The sequence below is a fragment of the Juglans regia genome, chromosome 3 (genome assembly GCF_001411555.2).
Source record: "Juglans regia cultivar Chandler chromosome 3, Walnut 2.0, whole genome shotgun sequence".
NCBI classification, from domain to species: Eukaryota; Viridiplantae; Streptophyta; class Magnoliopsida; order Fagales; family Juglandaceae; genus Juglans; species Juglans regia.
Window position 1 is genome coordinate 4,332,127 of NC_049903.1, and position 18,090 is coordinate 4,350,216.

The 18,090-nt window shown below is 34.1% G+C and overlaps 2 protein-coding genes and 1 pseudogene across 2 annotated transcripts; 1 reads left to right on the forward strand and 2 right to left on the reverse strand.

The window, feature by feature from the left end:
- Nucleotides 1-341: 341 nt before the first annotated feature.
- LOC109011584 (phosphatidylinositol 4-phosphate 5-kinase 4-like) lies at nt 342-4,247 on the reverse strand. The gene is made up of 8 exons (XM_018992849.2): nt 3,042-4,247; nt 2,517-2,684; nt 2,026-2,191; nt 1,823-1,939; nt 1,384-1,577; nt 1,102-1,235; nt 930-1,005; nt 342-693 (listed from the first exon to the last, which is right to left on the reverse strand). The coding sequence occupies exons 1-8, from the start codon at nt 4,226-4,228 to the stop codon at nt 405-407; spliced, it is 2,331 nt and encodes a 776-aa protein (XP_018848394.1). The 5' UTR covers nt 4,229-4,247; the 3' UTR covers nt 342-404.
- A 1,869-nt stretch (nt 4,248-6,116) lies between these two features.
- On the reverse strand, nt 6,117-7,990 carry LOC109011586. Its single transcript, XM_018992850.2, has 4 exons — nt 7,881-7,990; nt 7,231-7,360; nt 7,014-7,086; nt 6,117-6,632 (listed from the first exon to the last, which is right to left on the reverse strand). The coding sequence occupies exons 1-4, from the start codon at nt 7,912-7,914 to the stop codon at nt 6,387-6,389; spliced, it is 483 nt and encodes a 160-aa protein (XP_018848395.1). The 5' UTR covers nt 7,915-7,990; the 3' UTR covers nt 6,117-6,386.
- A 2,219-nt stretch (nt 7,991-10,209) lies between these two features.
- On the forward strand, nt 10,210-16,691 carry LOC109011585 (annotated as a pseudogene).
- The last annotated feature ends 1,399 nt before the right edge of the window (nt 16,692-18,090 follow it).

Here is an 18,090-nt window from a genome sequence, read left to right on the forward strand (position 1 = left end):
TTCGTGTTTACTGCTGAGTCTGCAGTTTTATTTTCTATTTTGCTCATCTTTATAACGAAAAAAGGAAGGAAAAAAAAATAATAATAAAGGAGAGGACCAATGTCAATGGAACAAATAATTAATAAGTTCATCTGCCCCATACAAAATTCTCAATTGAAAGCAGAAAATACAAATCACATACACGTGTTTGTCTCATTAGACCAAAGAATTGATCAAGATAATAAATTCTGTTGCAGTTTTACAATTAGATGAATACACTTGTGGCGCTCCTGTTTATATATATAGCATATCTGTAATTAGCTGAAACATATAATTATATATTATCTGTAGGTGTATATAAAACGAATTAAAGCATATATAATGGACAAAAAGAACCAATCAAAACTACTTGAAATTGATTTGTTTCAAGTGTCTTGGGCAAATATGTGAAATATGAAATCCCGGAAGCGCCTTGAATATTGCCTTGGATCAACAGCAGATATGGAGGTGGGGTCGTATTGGATGGATTTGTATGCATGCTCGATCTTCTTGCTGATGTCGTAGTCTTGAAGTATGTCAATTATTCCAAAAAACATTACAACCTCGTAATACTCCCCGGTTGGTTCTCCGAGGATCTGATATTCATAACCACTTTGTCTTACAGTCTTTTCCACCCGTGCAGGCATGTTCAAGCCAAGCTTAATACTAGCCCATCTGCAATGCTCAGATACACCATTATATCAAAACATCTTTCTGTAGTTTGAAGGACAGCGATCTAGTGCTGTTTTAATGTCTTTTAGTTGTATCAAAGTCATCATTGTTGATACATAGAAGGCGAATGTTTTCTGATCGAATGTATATAGGTCATGGACATGTAGATATATACTTTTACATCGGGAAGATCTCACACATTGACTATTACTAATGATTATTTAGCATAGAAATTTCACCTGGATGGATCAAGAAGAATCTGGTCCATGTCTGCTCGTGAAAGACGAGCTGGAGCTCCTTCATCCTGGGAGTCACCTGCAAGAAGACAACATTCCATTGTTGTAAGCGAAAAGCATATGTGTGAGATTATGAATATAAAGCGGATAATCATTTGAAAGAGTGAAAAATGACCGATAGTTGTAGTCCGGGATTGGGAAGGAATCAGGTCACCAGTAGGTGATATTTCTTTGAAGTGAAGACCCACCAAAAGACTATAGTCCATAATTCTCTCCTGCTCGAGAAATTCACAATCCCTATCAATTTGCCTACAAGAACGAATGTACATTTAAGAAGGCCAACAAAGATAATGAAAAAATAAAAGGAAATTGTGCCCCATGTGGTGGCAATGGTTGTTGTTGACATGATGGAAACTGAATAAAGCAATTAGAGACTGAAGGGCCTTACTACATTCACCTGCAAAACTCCTGAAACCATGACTTCTGCAGTCGGAATATGAAGTTTAGATCAAGGTCTTTAAGGATAGTGGTGTCATCAATCTCTGTCTCGGACTTATCTGTTGTGCGGCCAAGGGAAGATCCCTTCAAGTCGTAGCGTCTATGGATGGAATATTCAGTACACATGAGATTCCCCATGATGATGAACCGTACCTACATAATCAATCACATTAGTAGTTGTGCGCATGTAGTAAGTGGTGATGGACTCAAAAGTTTTTTTTCTTACTCGACATGCAGAACCAAACGCATAGGAGCTAATGCAGCTACTAAATTGATAGTATGATAGTGTTCATATACTCATATTACTTGATATCGAAAGAAAAAATGGGAATTGATGACTTTGCCACATTCATGCAAATTTATTGCACAGGTTGCTATGGGACTACTAGCAGTTTTACCTTCTTCTGGATAGGCCCGGTTAACTTTACACAATGCAGACCATAAAATTTGGTAACTAGAGTGTTTTCAAAGGCCCGGAAATGGTTATAATAAGCTGGAAGCATCCTTAAAAGCACCTATATATGCAAATCAATCACCGGATTAAAACTGGAAAACAGTGTTTCAAACGACAAATATATGGGTAAAACTCTGTACGACTCACTTTTGTTTCTGCCTTTTTTATAGTCTTTATCATGTAGCGGTCATCGTTGGTCAAGTAAAAGAAGCTACCACTTTTACCAGGAGAGGAGAGTTCCCGAAGAGCATCATTTCCACAGATCGATATCATGTAATCAGCAGGGTCCACATTGAACAACTTCCTTAAAGTCCTGAAGACGAGAAATGATAAACATTCAAAGATTAGAATAACAAAAAACAAAATCATCTGCTTCTGCCTTTTTATAGTCTTTATCATGTAGACTAAAGGTTGATATGATCCAATCATCATCCTATCAAAGTCTTTTATTGGCTCCCCCCTCCTCCTCTCAAGACAGTCCTTCGATTCAATTCCTGCTCCCACATGATGCTCAGCAAGATTCGATGACCCATGATCCAGGTTGGAAGGCTCTACTGCTAATTTTTTTTTACAGTGGCAACGAAGCATTAATTGCTCATGTGCACTAGAAAACAGACAGCAGAAACAATATGTTATACCTGAACACTAATGGGCAGTAATCCTTCCATCTAAATTCACAAGACTGGTGTGGTGGGGTGTACTTGGATCCTTCAGGAGGAAATCTCGTCCATACTTTTTCCTTGGGGTCAAAAGCTGAAGGCTTCAAATCAAGGGATGCAGCTGGAGCGGGTCTTCCAACAGAATGCCTGTCCGTCAATCCCATAGTGAGTGAAAATAATAATAATATGCAGTCATATATAAACTAAAACTCATAGAAGGGAAATTTTAAGCTTTTTATCTGTGAAATTGAAGTAGGAAAAGGAAAAAAAGATACGAGCCTTAGCCTATTTTTTTCCAGTTCATAAATTTTGTATCTTTGTAACAATCATTTTTGTTCATTAACAAGTGAATAAGAATGAAGTTTCTTTAACATAAGAAAACATGCATAAATGATATATCATTGCAGCAAGCAAAATTATAATGGATTGGACTTCTTCTCAAAATTCTAAAATTTGAGTGAGAAGATCAAATGAAAACAGACTAAAAATATGAGTAATTAATACCTGATTCCCAACTGCAAATTGAGCATGAGCTCATAATTTTTGTGCCCTTTGCTTATTGTCTCTCCTTGTCGCTTTGCTTTCCTAGGTACTTTCATTGGTAATCCGGGGTTTCCCCTTGCATCATCGATATGCAGACCCAACAAATCATCCTCCAAATCTCTGCTCGCCATTGAATTCCTACGAGCAAAGCCACTAGATTCATCCCCATCACCATCCCACATTTTCGTTCTGCTCTCCACTCCTACGCTTACCCTTCCATCAACTGACATTCTCCTAGGCCTAAAACCATCCCCGGACTTCGATGACCTCCACACTGCAAGCTTCTTTTGTGATGGCAAAATGGAAACTTTCTCTCCGGGACAAATCCTGCATTCACTCAAATCAAAATTGTACACATCTTGAGGATCCCATTCAAGATTCGCTTCTGGGGATGACCCTGATGGATAATAAGTCCCATTTCGCTCACACGGATCCTTACTCCAGTTCCCCACATAAAAACTCCCATCTGGCCATTTGAATGTTCCATTCCCTTTAGGCAGCCCATCTTCCCAATACCCATCATATCTGTTCCCATTAGTCCAAACAAATGTACCCTTACCACAAATCTCTCCGTTCTTCCATTCTCCAACGTAATGGTTCCCACTCTTCCATTGATACCTCCCTATACCTTCTTGCAACCCTCGCCGCCATTCTCCTTCGTAACAATCCCCATTGACACAGTTCTTCACGCCATGGCCGTGCTTTAAATTCATGATCCATTGTCCCTTATAGGTATCCCCGTTGGACCCCGTATACGTACCGGTTCCATCCATATAACCGCTCTTGAACTCGCCCTCATAGGTAGCACCGGAAGGCCAGCTAAACCTACCTTTCCCCATAGTTTTGCCTCTGAACCACTCTCCCACGTACATGCACCCGTCGGTCCAAAGGTACTTCCCCTGTCCATGAGGAAAGCTGTCGGACCATTGGCCTGTATAGTAGTCACCATTGGGGAGAACCTTCTCTGCATGATATATTTCGCTGGTGCCACTTCCACTGTTGTCGTTGTCATCATTGTTGTTGTCGTCGTCGTCATCTGCATGGGCTACTGTTGTCGTGCCGAAGAGGCTGTTGGCACGTTTTTTTGCAGCCTGTGTCTTGCGCAGCGTGGCCTCCCATGCCCTTAGAACACCGCTTTCTTTGCTCATTTTGCAATGCTTTTCTTCCTTTTATTTGTTTTTATTCACATTCCCACTCTCTTTAGAGAACGATTTTTAGACGCAAACACGAAATGGTATTGGATGATACTTGTTCGAGCGAAATCATGGAGACCCAGATGACGAAAAAATATATATGTATATATATCAAAAGTGTATTGTGCAACAATGCATCGACAGAGAAGGATCAGAAAATGTTGAATCTTTCAATGTCATCTCTTTATCTATGTTTCTTTGTTTTTCTGAAGGAAGCGAAAAGAGCGATTGAACCAAAGAGTGCCTTTTCTTTCAGAACCAGAACAACCGGTCATGGCCGCGTTAATTTTTGGTCTCCAAAATTTTCAATTGGTTGGGGTTACGATATTGTCACAGCTGGTATACCTAGTATTCGTACAATGTAATGTCTAGATCTTGGACACTTGTCACTAATGAAGTGGCCAAGATCGAGGTTGCTGTGTCGGATCGAATTCTATGTTTTATTTTCTAAAGCTGTGTCGGATTGAACTTGTTCAAAACTAAGATTCGCGTGTCCTACTTCTTTAGTGTGATGACTTTTGACTCAGAACCCACAAAACGTCCCCCCGTCTTTGTGATTCAGAGAGACAGAGACTCGTTCATCTCCTACAACCTCTACAAACCGTGACAGTTGGAGAGAAGCGCGAAAAGCCAGCTGATGTTTACTGTTCTTGGGTTCGCTCCCTTACAAAAATAGGGGAACTTTGATTTGCTAAATTAGGATAAAGAAGTTAAAACCAAACCAAAAAAGGAAAAAATTATTATGCCGCCCAATTCTTACCTTTTCATTTGACCGCTGATCAGTGGTTTTATTTTTTATTTTTTACTTAATAATAAAGAAAATGATTTTAAGTATATTGATATATTTTTTTATTTTTAAAAATATTAAAAAAAATATGAAAAAAAGAAGTTACTTTTACAATTAACGGTATAAATGAGCGGTACTACTCAGGTGGCGGTCACCAAAAATTGTTCTTTTCTTTCTTTTTGTTTTTCGGAGGAAAAATCAGCCCTCACACTACCAGAATGTTCCTATGGATAACAAAACGGGCTCTAAGATAGATATATACCAATAATAAAATGGGGCCAGATCGAATTAACTGTCACAAGAAATTCATTTGACATAGATCAGGAGATAGATAAATGTGAGCATGAGCACAAACCGATCGAGTTTAGCTTACCTCCAATAAATATATAACAAGAGTACCAATATTGCAATAAAGAGTGAGTTGGGTTACTATTCTTTTTCCCCCCTAAAGTGATTTCTGTATGGCCAGTTAGACAATTGTTAGTGATAGTAAATCATTCAGCCAAATCCAAGTTTCTTAACATGAATTAATTCTGTGTAATTGTTAAGAGTAATACTAGATACAGTTTTAAGGTGTGCATGTCTCACACACTCTATTTGAAAAAAATAGGATTAACCATTAAAAAAGTAATTTTTTCACGTGAGCTTAAGATGTATTCACTTTTTTAAAAATGAATTTGCAAGACTTACACACACCGTGAAACTGCAAATATCATTTTTCAATAAAAAATTTTATTCATCATCCATACACCACACACGATACATAATTTTTTAATTTTTAACTTTTTTCCTTATTGAATATGTGATTTATGGATGATGAATAAAAAAACTCAATTAGTTTGACATGAATAAAACAAAAAAATAAAATAAAAATAAGTTCGGTATATGGTGTGTGTAAGATAATAAATACCAAAACTCTTTTTCAATTGTTAATAGATGCGTTTTACCAGCTACATGTGGTTCTCTTGGGATAGTTCGCATGCTTTAGAGGCCACAGCTTGGTCGTATGTTTTATTTTACATGGGAATGAAAAGCTATTGATCATTTAGCCATGTATAATAGAAGCACACACATATTATTGCTATATATCCATTAATCCATGAGATCATAAATTTAACAAGCACTGCTTAGCAGAGATTATGTATTACAGTCGATCGACTAATATGAGATCCTCGCTCATGCTTCTAAGCGAGGCATTATATATATATATATATAGATATATATATATATATATATTTCAATAATTACCAGTACTCATGGCGCGCCAATAAATTATGAAATCAACTGAAGAAAACCCAGTAGTTCCAATGTAATATGGTCTTAATTTCATAACTTATTAAGTTTTGCCATAATCAAGACAGTGACAGAAGTGGCGACTGGGATGAAAATTTCATTAGGAATTGCTCGTGGCAGTACTCTTTGCTTGACCGCCCATGCAGTTAATGGGACACCAAAGATGTAGAGTACTGAATCCTTTATTCCAATGCCAGCAACCCCTGTGCCCGAAACCACTTCTTGGAAGATCTTTTGAAACTCATCCTTCGTCAACTTTCCTTCACCTGGGTGGTATTTCTGCAGGCAGCATTAACCATATATAATGCATTTTTAATTAAACATGCATGCATGCATATATATACACTTTTATGGACTTTATATAGCATTTATTACGATAAGCTAAGCTTTAATAACTAAGAAATACTCTAGCCACAAAATGATATACAAAAACAATTCTACAAACTAATCATGTGGTTTGATGTGGTTCGTCAGAGTATAAAATTATTTTTATTGTAAAGTAGATCTAATGGATCAGATGAAGTCATGTCAGTTTGTAGGATTACTTTTGCGTAATTCCTTTATAAATGTAGTAATTTGTTTCAAGGACTAGCGGCCCGAGTATTGGAGGATACCTTGTAAAACATACATGCATATGAATTAGGATTAATCAATGCTTACTTTATAGGCGTCTTGGAGTTTGTCAGCCTTTGGTACAAGAATTTGTGTGCAACCAAGTTGTTTATTGATTTCCCTGTCAAAATATGACAATGCATGTTGTCACAGATCGAAAACTTGTTAGAAAATTATCAATATTGTACACGAATTAACTAATGTGTTCATCATATCTGAACAAATATATATCTGATATGGAAACAAATTAAAGGTTGATCATTACTCGACCGTGTCGCATACTACCCTGTAGAATTCAGCAAACGTCCACTCCTTTGGGGAATTTGCAATATGCGTATCGTAGCAACTTCCTAATATTTTCGGATCGATTTCTTTGCCCTTCTTTTCTTCATTTCCTGTATAATACTTAAAAAGGGTTACTCATTCCAATAGGAAAATAATTAGGGGAAAAAAACAAAAAAGTCTTGATTTTTATACGGTTACTACGATCGAATTAAGTGGAATCCAAAAAGTTTCTTGGGAAGTGAAAATCGAAATGCCTTGTAGGAAATGAAAATCGAAGCGTACGTCTTTCATTCAAGAAATTATAATTCATGATCATTTAAATAGAAGGGAGGTGCATATATACAATATTAGATGGGTAAGTGATCAATGATCAACGTGGTTGAAGTACTGGAATTTTAGTGTTGTAATCAAGATAATAATAAAATTAAGGAGCCAATAATATAATAAAAAAAAAAAGATAATTAAGAAAATTCTGTAGAGAATGGATAGATATATCTTAATTCAGAAAAGTTTTAAGGACGGATCAGAGATCATGCATGGCAAGAGAAAGATAGAGATATTCAAATATCGATAGATAGTAACTATTTATATATATATATATATATATATATATATATATATATATAATACCGGAAGAAGAAGATTTCGTCAGAGCTGTGCCCATCTTTCTCTAGCTGTTGGCTAGCTTCTCGATCCTTTGAAAGAGTTGTGACAAGTACTAATATGAGTCCTAGCTAGGGATAGACAAGAAATCAACTTCATATATATATATATATATATATATATATATGTTTGATCTGATCCAAGAAACAGGAAGATCACTTGGCCTGCAGGTTGCCGGAAAGAATATATATGTTCATTTCTTAGGCAAGAAGCAGACTCTTAGGCCGGAAGCAAGCGGCCTTATCATATATGCTAGCTAGGAGACAACTTGATGCATGCTTAAGGAATCACATTCCCAAACTCCTATGGATTTTTTTTGTTTCATCTAGTTAAACAGGAAATCTAGTTAACTTATTATGAAAATCTAGTTAAACTTATTGAGCCTTCGATCGATGTCAATGGCATAAATATATATATATGATGGTAACACAGTACCATTTCATGTGATGGACAGCAAAATATAACAATGATTCGCATTAATTTGTTAAAAAGTTGTTATTTTTCAAAGAAATCTTACAAAATAAATCTCACAAATTAAATAGCATAACTTACTGTATAGATAATGTTAGATTTACGTACTTTACAATAAAATAAATTTTACAATTTAATGTACTATAGCAAGTTACAAGATGATTCAAATATTCTGCTATTTATTAAATGGTAATTGGACAAGTGACACGAAGATCATCTTCGGAAGATGATTCAATAGAGTACTGTACGTGTTTTGATCAATGTTATATTGATCACTTTGTTCTTATAAATTCCAATGGAAGGTTTTTTTTTTTTTTTTAACCTATAATATGTGAAGATGATTATCAATAACAAATCTCATACACAAACCCCTCAATTTAGGTATAAATTGTAGGAATTATATCTTTTCTAGCGAAAGAAAATTTCTAAGCTAATTGATCTTTACGCAGAAGATCGGATCATGGTATCTTGGTATCTCCACACAAATGGGTTACGTACGGGTAGTAGATCAACGATGAAAACGACATAAACATGACCTCGTTTGTTTTTAAAAAATATCTTATCTTATCTCATCTAATTTTATCATTATAACTTTTTCAATTTTTAATATAAAATAAAATAAAAAATTTAATTTTTTCAAATTCTAAAATAAAAATAATATTAAAAACTTTTTCTCAAAAATGATATTAAAACAAAAATGAAATGAAATCATTTGAAATTCTCAAAACTTTTTCTAACAGTTTTCTTTTTAAAAATCAAGCAAACAGAGAATATTTATCAATTTCAATTTTCAACATTTTTATCTAATCGTTACTTAATCATTACAATTTTTATAAATTTCAAAAAATAATTCTAAACTCACTTAGGATTCATTCTTGATGGGTCCCGATGAATTTTTTTTAAATTTTTTTTTATTTAATGATTACGAAATTATTTTTTAAATAATATGTGAATTTTTTTTAAATATGCAAAATATGAAAACATATGAATTAAAAAAATATAACAAAAAACTATAATTTGTCGGTAGCCATCCTCGTGTTGTAGCACGGCTCAATTTCAAAACAAAACCTAAAAATCAGTATATCTTTTTTAAATTTAAAAATAAAAATAATATTCAAATAATTTTTTAATATTCTTATTTAACTTGTCTCGTCTCATTTTTCAAAATTTAATAAAATATCTTAAATTAAATATGTTTTTACTATTTATAAATTATTTTATTAATATTTACATTATTATGAAATATTCAAAATGTGCAAACATGCATACGGATTAAGAAAAAACAGCAATACAGCCCATATATAATTAAAAATAATAGGAAAGATTGTAAGTTTTTTAAAAGAATTCTGTTACGTAGAATCAATTTTATGTATTTTTTATATATTTTATTGATGTAATTAATTAAAATAATTATTTTATATTAAAAAAAGTGATACAATAAATGTAGAGTATGTAAAAGAATATGTAAAAGTGATTGGATATGAAAAAAAGAAAAATCCCTAAAAAAGGAGTAAAATTATCACGTGCAAACTTGATTGGGAATGTGTATTCGCTAAAGAAACAAGCTAGCTAGAAGGCAACATTATTATTCTTGAATCGTGTCATCTGCCGCCGGTTCATTATCCTCAGCCATACGTGCACGCTTATTGTCTTTACCGATTGATGGTTGGGCAGAGACATGTGTAAGTTGGCACAGTAAAGTATTTTATAAAAGCATATTTTATTTTAAAATATGGTTACGTGTTGTAAAAAGTAACGTATTAATATTTTTTTATTTAACGTACATGTTCACAACTGAATCACAAGCGCAAGTCTTCTAAAAAAAAAAAAAAACTCTGAAAAAGCCAACTACAAAAACTCTGCCTCCCTTCCCATTCTTAATCCAGAAAAACTACCTTGGGTTAATTTGTTTCTCTTGTGGGAGCTCCGACGGCAAATGGCCGCAGAGAAGTATGGGTGGAGAGCAGCCGAGCAGTTTTTCTTGGAAGAGAATGATGGCGATGATGACGAAGGTGTTGGGTGAAACAATATTATAGTGGTGGTAATGGTGGTAGCAGCAGTGATGAAAATGGTGATGAGGAAGAAGGTGGTCATAATCAGGGTTCGTTCTCTGATGCTTCATCTTCTCAGCAATGGCCACAGAGTTATAGGTTGGTGTTCTTTTCCTTGGTTTTTTCTCTGTTTGGTTTTTCAGAAAACATGTTCTGGAAAATATTTTCCTGGAACATAACAGTATCATGAAAGGCTTTTCAGATTAATTTGGAAATACTACCTCTTTGCATTTCACTCCAAATCCAATATCAGTAGCAGTGAACCGAACTTACAAATCCAAGATTAGTAGTTTATGATGTCTAATAGTTTTGTTATTTTTGTTCATGTTAAATTTCGGAATGAACAACTTCAATCTCTTGAAAAAGAACAGATTCCATCTCTGACTAGAGTTTCAAGTCCAAATTTGACTCGAAAGTTTTTCCGCCATCCTTGAAGCGTGTGGGAGGAGACGGGCTATACACAGTGTCTTGTAGTTATTTTTCCGTGATTTGATCCAGAGGGTGATAATTATATTAAATCAATTTTCCTGTGCCAGTTTAGGGACCCTTTCCCCTATTAACGTTTACGCTAAATTTGTTTGGATGATGAGATTTGAGAGGTCACTCACTATCTAGCTTGATGAGAATTTTGAAAAAGACTGTTGCCGCTTATATCCCTATTTCAATGTGTGATTTTTTCGGCAGCCCTTGAGAATCATGCAGGATTGGTTTGGGAATTCACGGTCTTCCAATTAAATTGTAGCATTTAATGACCTCGGTGCCAACAAATAGTTATCGTGCTCAAACGGCACGTACATACTGAGAATGACATGACATACACTATAAAATGTGTGACTATTACCTGACGAATGATTTATGAAAATGAGAAATGTGCCAGTTGGTCTTTATGTTCTTTGAATTTCTTAAAACCAGTGTCTTGCACACATGAAAACAAGAATATGAACTTCGCTAACTTGGCAACGCTGATATGTCCTTAAAGGCACCCTTACGTATGTAGCTGAGGTCCAAAATAATAAAAAAAAAAAAACTAGCTTTACACATGGAGAGGTCTTGTTTAGTAGGGTAACTTAAGTATATAGATATAATGTCGACAATTCATAAAGTACAAATAGGAATTACCTGGAAGGGAGTGCACATTTCAAGAAATTCTATAATAGATTGAATTCGCTCAAGTACTAAACATTTTCTCTCGGTCTTTTTCTCATTTTGTGGCAGAGTGACTACTGATTCTTATACCATCATAGCATCACCAAGTTTTGGATTTCTTAGACTTGGTTCAAGTGCTATATATTCAAGCTTTGACGATCGTAGTAAAAGCAGTTCAGACCTGGATGGAAAGTCTCCTTTACTTTCTGATCAGGAAAGAATTCATCGAAGGAAGACTTGAATAGGATCTCAAGAGCTCAGTCATCGTTACCAGAGAAGGCCTCATTTAATAAGCAGCTGACTGGGGAGTTACCCATTGGTCATGGTTGTAGCTTTACTCAGACTGTCTTCAATGGGGAGTTAGTGGTGTTCTGTTACTATATAACTAACATGTCTGAGCTTCCTTTTGATACGCGATACACACTCTACCACTGATGCTGAGATTCCTGATATCTGTGAAAAAATTTTCAAGAAATGAGATTCATTACTGAAAGAGAATGTCTAATGTGTGAGAAATCAAAGGTTCGACTTTGATATTTCTCATACTAAGGAAAGCAAAAGTTCAACTTTGAGTAATAGCTCACCTTATCGAAAATCTTGTGAATAGGGCTTTTGTCATCTGTTTATGCTCTTCGATTTGAACTTCTACTTTCGGCTCTCTTTGGAATGAATTTGTCACATTGCATTGTTTTGTGTCAGGAGTTAATGTACTGGCTGTTGTCGACCTTCTTTCTACACCTTACATGGTGAAAGAAGGTGGCTGGGCTAGTTGGTGGTGCTATTTCTTTTTGCAGCTATATGTTGTTACACTGCCTCCCTCATGAGATAATGTTTTGAGAGCAATAAAGGTATCATAACCTACCCAGATATAGGAGAAGCTGCCTTTGGAAGATTTGGACGCCTTGTCTGAGTTGCTTATCACTTTAAACAGAAGCACGATATCTTGTTTATAAGTTGCTCAAGGATAGTTCTTTACAGTCATTGATGGCAAATCTTTTGTTGCTCTACTGTCATATTAACAAATTATAGTTGATCATATTTGGTCGGTTCATAGCACATATTCAGACACGATGATTTGACTACATTAAAGTCATTCTGAATTGTATGGTTGAGCTCTATTTTCTTCAGAATTTTTAAATTGGTAATATCAGGATATGAAAAAGAGTGCACGTATGTATTTATAGTCTATTTTACTTACATCTCAGTTTTCTCATTTCCAAAATCTCTGATGTTAGTGTATTTATGGATCTTTGTGCAGATTCTTTTTTATACTGAATTATATGTTAGTGGCACTCTGATCCTGATTGCTTGAATCGGATGTACTTAGTGCTTTGTCTGATTTTAATAAGATTTTTTCCCATGTGTGCAGTCCTATTGTGTAGATTTTATAATTTTGGAAGGAGATAATCTTACCAAATCCGCTGGAACATCATTGGACTGGGCTGATGTTCATCTGGACTCTATGCATTGGTTTGGAATTCTTAAGTGCCCTGATTGTTCTGCCAACTGTTTGGATGATGGATCTCCACATGATCTCATACCTTTCAGGTGTTGTAAAATTTTTCTGTAAGGCCTCCATCGGGTTCCTGAGATTGTGAGATTGTGTATATAGCTGAGTTCTTGTGATCTATTTTACAGCTGGTCAGGTCTTTGCCACAGTTTTGATAGCCCTATGGGTTATGTGTATGTTTCCTTGGTACAATAGATGGCATTGGGTTCCATCAAACTGCTCAAGTCATGAATGAGGTGGCATTCCATTTGTCATTGGTGTGCATGGATTTTGCCATTCTGGGCATTCTGTGTTTCCAAATATCTACCAGTCAATGGCGGACAAGACAAAATTTAGCAAAGCACTCATAATATGGTGAATAACTTTGTGGTTCCCCTTGGGCGCACATTTACTTGCCTTTCTGTTACTTGTGACTTATCTTTTCATTTCTGTGCCGTTTCCTGTTATGTGTAGTTATATATGGGGTGTTGCAATCATGGGATATCTCATGTTTGGTAAGCATACATTGTCCCAGATAACTTTGAACATGCCACCACACGCTTTTGTTTCCAAAGTTGCAATTTGGACAACCGTAAGTATGAGATTCTTTGAAATGGGATTTTCATCCATGTACATGGGTTGGTGGACATTTATGTGGTTTCTAAACTTAGATTTCTTGCATTCTGGCAGGTTATTAACCCTTGCACTAAATATCCTTTTCACAAATACTATCCTTTGATTGAAATCAAAGGTGTATTTCTTTAGCTTTTTCTGCATTTTTTCTTTTGGCTAAATTTGATTCCTTAGCATTGAACAAATATGCTCTGTTGATGAACCCTTTGGCAAGGAGTATAGAGGAGCTGCTGCCAGTTAGAGTTTCAAATAGTGTTGTGGTGTTTCGTTCTTATAAGAACAACGCTTGTTGTTTCTTCAGTTTGTGGCATTGTGCAGCTTTTCTTCTTCCCTTTTGGAGGGATGCTACTCATCATCCCACACCACACACTTTACATATTTTAATATTATTATTTTATTTTATTTTATTCTTGTTAAACTAATTGAGTTGTTCTATTTATCATCCATACCCACATATTTGTTATAGGAAAAATGAAAAAAAAAATTAAAATAGGTGTAGTGTGTGGTGTGTGGGTACTGTGGGGGATGATAAGTAGAATTATTCTTTCGGTAAATATTTGTACTTTGACTTAAAGAAAATACTTCAATTTTTTCAGTTTCATCTTATATTTGGTTAAAAAAGTTATCGAAATATCATCTGCAAAATCATACACTTCTGGACATAAATTAATGTTATATGATTTTCTCTAAATAACTCTTTTGCTTTGACAGTTAGCTATATAAAACTATGGAATAGCCCTTTAGATCAGTTTTACATTTTGACCACGTCATTCCAAAGTCAACTACAATTCGCAGTGGGATAGAGGTGTGAGGGTGATGTGCATACAAAATGCCCAATGCTTGTGATATTCCTGTGAACTCTTGACAATTACTTTTTTATGTGCTAAAGCCTTAGTTTATTTAGTTTGTCTGGGATTAAAGGATAGTAAATTGAAGTTGAAGTGAGTGGGTCTATTGTGCATCTCCATAAAGCATTTTGTTAGAATCAAGCGTAAAGGACCTCATGATATAATTATACAACATTTGGAATTATATATTACAGTTAGTTTCTAATGAGGTGTTTTGTATAATTTGCCCTCAGTTGACCTAGTGCAACAGGATTAGTTTTAAGTTTGTATAAAGGGAAAGCTTCGATTTGATTCAAATCCTGAACCAGGTCATGTTGGGGTTGCATGGAGTTCAATCTGATTAAGTAATGCCACTTTGGTGCCATCAAGATTTAGTTTCTATTTTGAATGAGATCATTTTACTTTCAGATGATCCTTATAACTAATTTCCCTTGTTAAAACATATTCATAAGGAGGTGGTGGAAATAGCTTCTACTTTTGATTCATTCTCATTCTTCATTGAGGGACTCATAACTCAGTAGTTGTTTTGTTTTGGTTGCAGGTCTTCTGATGGCTTTAATGGGTTCTCTCCTTAGTATACTTGTGGTAAGCATACATACAACTAAGATTGATAAATACATAGTTGCATTCCACAATTGCCAATTTCAGGCAAGTGAATTAATATCATTCAACATATTTGAATGCCGCTTCTATAAAAAACTTTGGTTTAAAGAAAACACACTTAGTTGAATTCATTAAAAAAAAGTTTTGTGGACAACATGACATAAGAATATTTTAGCTTCCCAATGCTGATTTATGCCAGCATGACATAAAACTAATATGTTTTATGTGGTGGATGTTGCTTTAATCCAGGCAATGATAATGCCGGCTTTATGTTTTCTTAAAATTGTGGGGAAGAAAGCTACAAGGACTTGAGTAAGCAGTCTTTAACCTGACGTGTTCTTTGTGCAAATCATCTTTGCAAGAAAATTATTTTATACATTTGGCAGTGGGAATCTGATGGCAATTTCATGCTACAAATTACCATGTCACATTAATAATGGCTGACATGAAACCTTCTGAGAAAACATGCAGTTGGCTTTGTTTTTGGCTTATTATAACATAATAAACTGGGAAAGGGGAAAATGTAACAAGAAAAAAAAAAAAAAAAAAAGCCACCGGGTGGGCCTACAATGAACTTGTTGATCCAAAGGTTGAGTTAATCAGATGACAATTTCAACTTCAACAGTGAGTGGTTGTGACTACGAATACAGACTTAGAGATGGATCTAAATTTTCTGATAATTCCTCAGGAGATTGTCCTACAAACAAAAAGAAAAGATTTCTGTATTCTGGATCTCGGATTCTCGAGGCTGAATGATATGGGAAGAGTAATAAGTAATACCCAATTGACAAGGAGTAATTAAGGAAGCCATCAGATTGAAAGGAAAGCATTGCAATCACAATGCATTTTCAAGTCCCTCTGGTTGCTTGAATCAAAGTTGTTTTGAGACTTATTCTTGGTTGATATGTTTCCCATGCAGGTATAGTTCAGACGATAGGGTAAGAATTAAGAAACTTCTTAGGGATGCAGATATAAAACATGTTTCACTAGAGTTTGTTTTTTACTCTTGACCTCTTCCAGAAAAGCCAGAGCCTTTCTGTAAACAAGCTCCCTTTACTTACCATGTTCATGTCCTTTTCCGAACGTTTCTTGCAAAATAAAAGAAAAGTCCTTTTTCTGAATGTGTATTGGTTTGTCCTCCATTGTTTACACTTTTTCTTCCTTCATATTCAGGTCCTTGCAAGTTCCGCAATAACCACAGATTGTGAAGAGTTGCTGAAATATTCAAAGGGTTGAACTTTTCAATAATTCTGGTGGGTAATCGTCCCAGTGGTAATATGGTATGCATGTTCATTTTTGCACTGCACCAAATATTCAACCCACATGCTTGAGCAAAAGGAATCGGACCGCTGTGAATGTTGAAACTCGATATACTCTGTTTATCATTAGCATTTTAAGTTTAAGGACTTGTGTTAAGACCATTACTATGGCAATTTGTTGTAGTAAAAACGGCTTCAAAGATGTTTCCATTTATCTTCAATCCTCATGTCGAACCATGCAACTAAATCACGCTCTATACACTGGCATGAGAATATAATTTTTCTTCGCAACATATCAGTCTGTAGTCCAAAGTTTTTTTTTTTTTTTTTGTCCTACCAACTAACAAAATTATATATATTTTTTAAAAAAATTGAATTTTGTAAATGAAAACTGAAAAGTCAATTTTATCTAAGAAATTCATTTTTTTAAAATATATTGACTATTGTTAAATATACTGATCAATTGGGTGCTCCAACAGACTTTCTTTTTTATTATATTATTTGGAGCAGAGCTGTAGCATAATTGATGACACTGGAGCAGAGTTGAAGTCTACCCTGAGGCCATTATCGCGGATTGCAGGCACATAGTACAAAAAGCCCTTTTAAATTGGCAATGGCCATTATCATTTATCCATTGTTGAATTGAAGCCCCACCCATTTGAACATACAGTCGCCTTCCTAATTTTTTTAAAGGTGGAATATGCTACGTTTGTGACAAATGACACAGCACGCATCACTTCCACTCATATATAATATGAAATTTTAAAAAATTATTAGATACTCTCAAAGTATAAATAATAATGTTGCATTTTTATCCAGTCACTTGAAAAAATTAATTTTAATTAATGTGATCTCTTATGATATGATATGATAAGACTACCACGCGTTCGGGAGTTATAGTATCTAATAATTTCATTATTCTTCTTTTGGGTCTATTAAAATCCTCAAACAAATTTGGTTCTAACTTCTAACTTTTTTTTTTCTCACTTTCTCTTTATAATTAAGAAATGAAAGTCAACTTGATTTTGTAATTTTATGTCTTATTAGTGTATCCTCACGCCAGCCTATAAATATTAAAATTATTTTATTTTCAAGTTAGTAAATAGAATGTATTATCTATATCACTTAACTGGTAATATTTGATTTGTAAAATTTATCTTTTAAATCAAATTAAGTAATGTAAATATTTTACTAAGTTCTCTACAAGTCAGCTTGGAAAAAAAATTTCTAAATATTAAAGGTAAATGATATTTGTAATCCGCAGGTTTTGTGCACTTCCTTGAAAAAAATAGATATTCACATATAAAAAATTATATTTTAATAATAGACCAAACTTAAAAAAAAAAAAAAAAAAAAAAAAAAAGGGGAAGTGAAGCTTCCACTAACCAAAACTTGTTTTCTATATTTATTCAAATAATAAATAATAATTATTTTCATTAGTCACTATTTATTATTTTACATTATAAAAAATATCTTGTACTTTATAGAAAAAAAAATAGAATGTAGAGATAAATAGTGACTGATATATACTCAATAATAAATGACCATGTTAATTTCTTGATTTATTTTTCTTTCTTAAATTTAAAAAGTTAAAAAATAAAATTAATAAAAAATTAAAAATTAAATAAAATATTATTTTTAATATTATTTTATTTTAAAATTTTAAAAAATTAAATT